General features: G+C 38.7%; 1 protein-coding gene across 2 annotated transcripts in view; it reads right to left on the bottom strand.

Moving 5' to 3' along the window:
* TMEM150C (transmembrane protein 150C) overlaps positions 1-9,443 on the bottom strand; it is an 86,628-nt gene that overhangs the window by 15,133 nt on the left and 62,052 nt on the right. For both annotated transcript variants that reach the window (XM_023222580.2, XM_023222581.2), the window contains exons 2-5: positions 5,801-5,890; positions 4,609-4,662; positions 4,443-4,475; positions 4,275-4,342 (exon numbers count right to left, since the gene is read on the bottom strand). In XM_023222580.2, coding sequence (XP_023078348.1) covers positions 4,275-4,342; positions 4,443-4,475; positions 4,609-4,662; positions 5,801-5,890 — 245 coding nt within the window. The remainder of the gene's footprint in view (positions 1-4,274; positions 4,343-4,442; positions 4,476-4,608; positions 4,663-5,800; positions 5,891-9,443) is intronic.

Here is a 9,443-nt window from a genome sequence, read left to right as displayed (position 1 = left end):
GCTCTGTCGCCCAGGCTGAAGTGCAGTGGCCAGATCTCAGCTCACTGCAAGCTCCGCCTCCTGGGTTCACGCCATTCTCCTGCCTCAGCCTCCTGAGTAGCTGGGACTACAGGCGCCCGCCACCTCGCCCGGCTAGTTTTTTGTATTTTTTAGTAGAGACGGGGTTTCACTGTGTTAGCCAGGATGGTCTCGATCTCCTGACCTCGTGATCCGCCCGTCTTGGCCTCCCAAAGTGCTGGGATTACAGGCTTGAGCCACCGCGCCCGGCGTTTTTTTTTTTTTTTTTTTTTTTTTTTTTAATGACCACTGCAAACTCTCTCTGGCCATTTTGTGGCATAGGATGGTGCTGGAACTTGACCTAAGCCCTAAACCCAGTTCCTGAAATGGCTCTTCATGTTGACCCACCCAGCCAAACAGTTTGTTCCTTTATGCCCAGGGGAACAGAGTTGATGGCCGCTCTCTTCATTATCTATTTCTGTCCAGTAAACACAGGACATGCAATATCTCCTGGTCCCTGCGTTGCTAGCTGTCCTATTTGTAATATGAATGGTAAGTCATCTTATCATGAACAAATGATGAAATTCAGCAGGAAACAGAAACCAATTTGAAGACAGGGATTTAACCCAACACTCCTAACTTCCAGAATTGCATTCTAAACACCACACTTTGCCCTTTTTTACCTCTTAACTCCATTATTAATCAGATTGGGGAGGCAAGCTTTCCTTTTAAAATAGATTCTAGCTGAATTTTTAGAACGATTGATCTAATAAAGATTTTGCCTCATAACAGTTTTACTAACACTTAGGTATAAATGGAGGCAGATTTGGACTGTTATGAAGTCCATTTTCAACCAAGTCCATTTTCAACCAAGCCTGCCCTTGTTAGACTTCAGACTATTATTTTAGTCTACATGACTGACTTTAAGAAATAACCCACACCGCCTATCAGTCACTGCTTTTCAGCAGCCATATAGATTATGATTTACAATCTAAAACTGAGTCAATGTAGCATGTATTAAAATTAGCAAAGATATTTTATCATTTTTGGCAGACTAATCAAAGTACCTTCTTGAAAAAGACTTACAGGCCATTTCAAAGCCATCTTTATATATGCTAGCTTTTACCACATTCACGTTCTGATCAATAGATATATTTTTTGTTTCATTAAAAGTTTTAGATTTCACTAACAGTTTCAGAAAAGATTTTAAAAACTCATCCTTCTGTGGTTTTTGGTATTTAGAACGGTCCTTTGCTATACAGAGGTGTCCCCTACTTAATTTTCCTGTCTATTTTTAAAAGAGTGCAAATCAAATAATGGCTGATTTTTCTAACTACATTTTAAATTCTGAGTCTGACTGGGTTTTTAAAGTTCAAAACTCAAAATAACGTCTCTTCCTTGCAGATCTAAACTGGTACCTAGCCAAATTTTTGTTTTGTTTTGTTTTGTTTTGTTTTATCTTTATGCATGAATAATTCCTATTTATGACTGCAGTAGAACACAACCGTCAATATGTTTTGCCTGAAGGGAGAGTGGCTGCTATTAGGTGATTGAAATCATTCAGTTATTAGCTTTATCCTCACAACCTCCCCAGGGCAGGAAATCATATTCCTTTGAAGAAATTTGTCTTAGGTCTTTTCTCTCTCACCCCGTGGAAAGAAATGCAGTTTCAAGACAAAGAGCATAACTAATTCTCTAAAGAAAATAATTGAGCATTCAATCTTTGATTCGTCTGCCAAAAAAGATAAAATATCTTTGCTAATTTTAATACATGCTACATTGACTCAGTTTTAGATTGTAAATTATAATCTATATGGCTGTGGAAAAGCAGTGACTGATAGGCGGTGTGGGTTATTTCTTAAAGTCAGTTATGTAGACTAAAATAACAGTCTGAAGTCTAACAAGGGCAGGCCTGGGGAGATGAAGGTATCCGCAGTTTAGAGGAGGAATCATTAGTAAACTGATTCTTTTTCACTCTCAGAGTTGATAAATAAATACTTGTTGGTTTGCTTCCATTGAACACTAATCTTAATCAATTTTATGTCTACCAGATGGTACTAAAAATGATGAACGATAATACAGAATAAACACTGGATGTTGTAATACCTTAGAGCAAGAGCTAGCAAAAGCTTAATTGCTTCTTGGTGGAGCAGGAAGGACTGGAGAATAAGATGATGACAAACGTCATCTGGAAGAGGGAATCTTGCTTTCATTGCTTTGTTTTTGGAAATGCTTTTGTAATTAGTCAATTATAAGCCTTATAACTGGATAAACTTGTGAGTGATACAAACTGGATTTTTAAAAATTATACACTTAAAGACTACTGGGAAATATCAATTTGTCTTAAGCATACAAAGGAAACAATATGTGGCTTCCAACGTGCTCACTGGTTTGTTTAAAGCCCAGTGGAGGACAGACAGCTGGTGACAGCTTTTTTATATTCCAGACTTGAGTATCACGCTTAAATGAGGTAGTATTTGCAAAGCGCTTTGCATTGTTTCTGGAATAGAAATGATGGCTATTAATTATTGTTGCCGCCCCCTGTGGGATGATCATACGAATAGATGGCAGCCTGCAAACCTACGTGCTATGATGGCAGAGGGGCCAGGAAAGGTCCCTGACCCTGCCATTCAAGGTTCACTCTTGGGACTTTGTGCTCTGTTAAATGCGAATGTTCCTTAGCAGCTATTTATGTCTTGGGATGAATAAGTTTATTAGGTCTTTTCAGAAGAATGGTGTCAAGAGTAGAAAAAAGGAGCGCATATAAAGGTCCTGGCAGCTCTGAGGCTGAAAGCAGTGACAACCAAACCTGACTGCCCAGGACTGGCCCTGGTGCCCACGGGTGCACCAGATGCTGCAGGTGCCATCCATCTTGATACCTGTAAATATCTAGGATGTGAAAGTCCTGACTGCCAGGGGCATAAAGAGGAGAGCTTTTTTAAAGACTCAGCAACCCCAGCATCAGGGTATATTTAACCTTCTCCTTAGTGGTAGTATAGCAGCCCATGCCTTCCAGATGCTTCCTGCTTTGGCAAATGGGATACGCTTTGGGGAAGGCTGGGGAGGGCTTTGATGGAAAGGTGGTTAGCTCTAGGGAAGAATCTTGTTAACTGTACAGAAGCTCCCCAGTGTACTTCTTTTTGAAGCTTACAGATTCAAGAGAGGCCTGATGGGCCTGATGGGAAACATTCTCCGTGTTTCTCATGTTCTGGGCTTTCTGAACCAACTAGTTTCTGCCTGTGTTGCATGTTGGACCACCCATCTCCCTTGATTTTCCACTGACTTCTAAAGATCTTCCCATTCTTATAGCAAACATTAAAAAAGAACACATTAAGAATGAGTAGGAATTTTGGGGAGGAGGTGAAATAACAGGTTACTTCTTTGGGGGACATGTCCCATAAAGGTTGAATATTCCCTCAGTAATACTACTACCTTTTACTTGGAGTGAAAGTGTCACCATCAAAAGAACTACTTCCAGAACACCGTTGTGGGAAGGGTGGGCTGTCTCTGGTCCTTCCTAACAGCATGCTGACAGTGACAGCTAGTTGACTCTTGGAGACACACTGGGAAAGCCTGGCATTGAGGAGATGGTATACAAGGTAGATGTGAAAAAGGATAGAGTGCATGGCTGGTTCCCACCATCTCCGGAGGACTATGCAGGGTCGTGGATGCACTCACAGAGGGACAGAATATTACATGAGGGTCTTGGACCCCAAGGAAAAAGTGAGGAACTGGGGCTAGATATGAGTACCAAAGGTTTCTTCTTCTTCTTTTTAAGCCTACTTCTCCATTTACCAGCTTACTATGTCTACAGGCACAGGAGAGAGTGTAATCCTAATGCTAATGTTGACCTTTAGGTTTAAAGACAGTATCTACACACATCAACAAATATCACAAAGCCCATGTATTTTTTTCATCTTTGCTAGCGACGGAATAAATAAAGCATTCTTTTCAAAGCAAACGTATTATACAATATTACATTCTCATGCAGGATTTTATACCATGAAATATTTTATGCAGCAAAATAAATCAAGTCAAGAGTATCTGAATGATAAAGATGGTAAAGGGAAGAGAAAATGTAAGGACAGCAGGGTGAACATAAATGGATGTATGAGAGAAAAAGACTTTTAAAACAAAGAGCTGGCTTCAGCATACTGAAGTGATATGATAATAAATGATCAACTAAGCCCCCTATTGTTTCGATAAGGGTTTGGGAGAATTTCAAATAAAAAATAAATGTACCAAAGGACATAAAGCATTCTTTACACTCTTCTTACCTAGGAAGGCCGCCATGTTCATAACTTGACTAAACACACAGCTTGCAGGAGGATCATCACCTGCAATGCTTGAAAAAGACGAAATGTTTTATAGTTACTATATCAAAATCTATGATCCTCCTAACTTTTCCTATGGTCCCAAAGAACAGAAGAGAATTGCTGGGTTACCTTATATATGGTGCATGCTTCACACCAGGTTTCCTGGATAACAAAAAAAAAAAAAACACAGAAGCTCAGGTTAAAGCACTGTCATTTGTGCAGTTTAACCTTCCCAGTGGGGAAGTTTTTGCTAAATCTATTGATGAACAATGAAATACCCACAGATAAACTTTACCTTTCAGCTGAATTTAATGGTAAAATTTTGTCATCTTCCACAGCTATGAAGTATCTATCAAAAAAGAATAAGTTTATAGAACAACGAAATTGAAAAAAAGAATCATTTGTTTCCCAGTTTTATTAAACTAACTGCACTAATTCATATTCACTTTTTCTAACTGAGAAATGCTCTTTTACAATTCTTTACCCATAGCTCATCTAGTTCTTTGAAGCTCAAATGTCATTATTAGTAATATTTCCTTAATTTTCAAAACATCCCCCAAATTAATGACCATGCCTATAAACTGGAAACTAGAAAACAAGGAAACAGCCCTTATAACTTTGAGCAAACTAAAATTAGGGTTCAGTTTCTAACTTCTCAGGAATATGTGTCCTACCTTTCCTAACAAACTTTAAGGAACTAAAATAATTTTCTTAAGGTGAATATTACCTAAAATAAGCAAGCATGGGAACATTTTGTGGTAAGCCAGGACTTCTGATATAATGATATTCATTTTATAAACATATCAGACCCAGTCATGAATAACTTGACTATGAACTGGACTGCAGATGGAATCCACGGCATATTAGCATCAAATTCGAAAATCTTGTAAATAATTAATTCAAATAACCAGTTTACAAAATGTTCATCACAACAAGAACACGTGAACACAAAATAAATTCGTATTCTTCACCACCTGCTTTGCATAATTATTACTCACTCTTGTTACTTACTTTGGTTAACAGAAAATGGGAAAGAAATGAGGACTTTAGCAAGGTTGAATTAGTAAAATATATTATTTTAAAGTATTTATAAATACAGTCATAAAGATATGCCATCTACTATTTTTTTCAGGGCGGGGACAGAGTCTTGCTCTGTTGCCCAGTCTGGAGTGCAGTGGTGCAATCTCAGCTCACTGCAATCTCTGCCTCCAGGGTTCAAGTGATTCTCGTCTCCTGAGTAGCTGGGATTACAGGCATGCGCCACCACGCCTGGCTAATTTCTGTATTTTCAGTAGACACAGGGTTTCGCCATGTTGGCCAACCTGGTCTCAAACTCCTGACCTCAAGTGATCTGCCCGCCTCGGCCTCCCAAAGTGCTGGGATTACAGGCATGAGCCACTGTGCCTGGCCGCCATATACTATTAAGGTTTACATTTTTATCTATATTGCACCTGAATCCTTAAATAATTAAATGAGCGTATACTCACACTATCCACAATCCAGCTGAAGTAAACAAAGTAAATACAAGAGGTAGGAACATCCATACGCTGCATTTCTTCCCATCCATGCCTGTACTACTGAAATAAAATAAACATGTATTAATAATTAAGGCAAAACATTTACTTCACTCTTTCAAGATAGAAAGTTTAGTCTAACTGAAAAAAAAAGTGTATTTTATGAAACCATGATTCAAATTGGTATCATCATTCCCACCTACTCATGTGGGGAATCCCTGAAACAGTTAACATGGATGATTGTTATCTAGCTTAAATATTCCAGAGTTTTAGTTGAGAACTAATAGAAGATTTATTTTTAATTTTTTTTTTTTTTTTGTATAGATGGGGTCTAGCTATGTTGCCCAAGCTGGTCTTGAACTCCTGGCCCCAAGTGATCCTCCTACCTTGGCCTTCCAAAGCCTCACAGGCATGAGCCTCAGTGCCTGGCCAGAAAATTTTTCATAAAAACATTTATCCTTGTATAAGTATTGCTACATTTAAGAAAAGACAAAAGAGTTTGGGTTAGGTTAGGACTTTCACTAGAAGAGCTAAGTACCAAGGGTATACTTCAACCTACTTTTAGTGCTAATATTAACATTTATGTATTTATGGATCTGACATGTACATAAATCTATAGGCTGGCAGACGAAGGTGTTGAAAACAAATGGTTACTAAATAAATTAGCACTTATCAGGAGGCAATGACAAATGCTTTGCAAATCTGAACTTTTCTCATGACATGTTATTGAGCAGCAATCTCAGGAGACTAAAGATGAATGCTCTGTAAAACAATGCATTGTGTATAGCTTTAAATTAGTGCTAATAAACACAATGAAAAAATACATATGTCTGGTGTTCTGGATGTTACAAAAATATATAAATAAAAAATCCCCCCCCACACAAATGAAGTGAAAACTAGAAGCTCCAGAAGTGTCTATGAAAAATTATCAGTATTAAACATAAAGAAATAACTATCGCTTTATGTCTTAACTGCCAGACAAAATCTATCTGAGACACTGGATGCCAACATAATCCTTATGGCAAAAACACCTGTTCTGAGAAAATTAAGTGCCCTAGTAACCTACACTGGGGACCTGACAATCAGAAGAATAATGTGATTAAATGGCACCTCTAGGGAGATATCAATGCTCTTTATTTTGAGTTTTACAATTAAAACAAGTTTTTCACAATTTTTTACAATTTTTTTACAATTTTTTACAAGTTTTTGCCGTTAAAGCAAGTTTGTTTACTGGGTTTGAACCAGCACTGCCCGATTTGTGAATACTTCCAAGACAACTGCTTTCACATGCTGGGACTCTCTGGACCCTCCAAGTGTTGAGACAAGAGAGGGAACATGATGATCACTTCAGGATGGCGAAACAATCCCTTCTGCAACATCTCAGGAGGTCTCAGTTCCCTGAACTGGTCTACCTGATTACGTAGATCTTTCGGACTAGGAGATAGACACTGGGCCTAATAAAGTGTCTTTCAACAGTGTGCCTTAGTCTAAACACATATCTGGGCAGTGGTGTTAAATAAATTACAGAATCTAGGAGTTGAAAGACATTAGAGCCACTTTCAATAATTTAATTTGCAACAAATCTAATCCAATACAATCCAACTCAAAATTATGGACACCCTACCTGTGCCAGGTACTATACCAGGTGGTGGAAATAATGAGGCGAGGTCTAATGAATACGACTATTTATACGTAACATTCTATGCAATATATAAAAAACTATTGTATGAATTAGTGGTCCATGGCTTTCTAGTTTATATAATATGGAAGAAGAGTGAACATTTTAAGCGTACACAACATTGCTAGTCAGTCTCTATTCATTTATTTATGTCCAAAAAGTTGTGGGCTCATAATAAAGCTCTCCATTATGCTAACAAAAATAATTCCATAAGTAGTCAAATGTAGAGGGAACACAGAAAATAGGAGTGATGGTTGAGTATGTAAACCAATTATTCTAGGTCTGTTACTGAAATAGGGCCCACTAATAGGATGAGTACAGCCGAGATGCTTAGGAGATCAGGTTCCCAACCTCGGCTTTCCCAATAACTGACTAATCGGGTCTGAGTCGTTACTTAAATCTGTAACACCATTTTCTTATGGTTTTACAGAATCTAGGAGCTGAAATGTCTTTCAACTCCTAGATTGTGAGATTCAACTAAATGAACACTATTGAATGCAAAGAGAGGGAGAAGGACATCAAGGACAGAGTGGCAGTACCTTGGAGGTTAAGCCAAGTCTGGTATTTTATACCTTTGCAAAAACAGAATGATCCAACGTACTCAAAATTATCAGCCCCAGAGAAAATGTTAACTATCGTTACAACAGATTGGTGAATAAATCAGAATGACAACTTATTAATGTACAACGAGAGGCACAACTGTCAAATGGACAAATACTCATGCTGGCTCCCGTTTTAGGAATGTCTGTGTGGGAAATCGAAATTTTCAAGCAGGGAGGTAGAGTGAAGAGGGTTAACAAGATAATTCTAAGACCATGGCATCAAGCTACAATAGCTTTGTATACTAATTTCCTGGCCCAAGGTACTGGGATGTCCCATTTAGCCACTGATTCTCATTTACCTGCACTTGTCAGCTTATATTGTGACTAAAGAATTTACAATAGAGAAATGACTCTGATGTGCTCTCTGCTCCAGGTACTGGGGAAGGATTCCAGGAGGTTCCTGGAGATGAATGTTTAATTTGGTTTAGTTTCACAGCTCTCTGAGCTGCCTTGGCTTGACAAGTTCAGATACTTGACTGAAAGTACCTTTTTGCAAAGGATAAACAATCTATTAAATTAACTCTTTCTTTTTTTTTTTTTTTTTGAGACATGATCTCGCTTTGTCACCCAGGTTGGATGGGCTGCAGTGACGCGATCACAGCTCACTGCTGCCTCAACCTCCTGGGCTCAAGCGATCCTCCCACCTCAGCCCCCAAGTAGCTGGGACTACAGCTGCAAGCCACCACACCTGGCTAATTTTTTGTATTTTTTGTAGAGACAAGGTTTCACTATGTTGCCCAAGCTAGTCTGGAACTCCTGAGCTCAAGTGATCCACCCACGTGAGCCACTGCCCATGGCCAAATTAACTCTGTTAACTTTGCCTTACTGCTGCCTGAGAATTAAAGTTAAAAGTAGGAGATGGATCTCTTTCTTGCATCCTTCCAGACACCATGAAAATAAACTGGTCCATTGCTTCTAGTCACATTAGAAAGTGTCACTCAAACTTTACTTATATTTCCTAGCAAGAATAAGTTCCACTCTTTCCCTGAGCTAAATCAACCAGTTTCCTCCCAGCTAGAAGAGTACATTTTCCCCTCGCCTCTTAAAGGAAAGAGGGGGAGAAGAATGGAATATTCCACACTCCTAAAATAGTTTTATCTTTGCATTCATTTTTATTTTTATTTTTTAAAATTTTCTTCATTTTATTTTATTTATTTTTTTGAGAAGGAGTCTCACTCTGTTGCCCAAGCTGGAGTGTGGTGGCACAATCTTGGCTCACTGCAACCTCCACCTCCCAGGTTCAAGCGCTTCTCCTGCTTCAGCCTCCTCAGTAGCTGGGACCACAGGTACCGCGTCACCACGCCCCCGCTAATTTTTGTATTTTTAGTAGAGACAA

The sequence above is a fragment of the Piliocolobus tephrosceles genome, chromosome 3, assembly GCF_002776525.5.
Source record: "Piliocolobus tephrosceles isolate RC106 chromosome 3, ASM277652v3, whole genome shotgun sequence".
Classification (NCBI taxonomy): domain Eukaryota; kingdom Metazoa; phylum Chordata; class Mammalia; order Primates; family Cercopithecidae; genus Piliocolobus; species Piliocolobus tephrosceles.
This window is presented reverse-complemented; position numbering and strand designations above follow the sequence as displayed.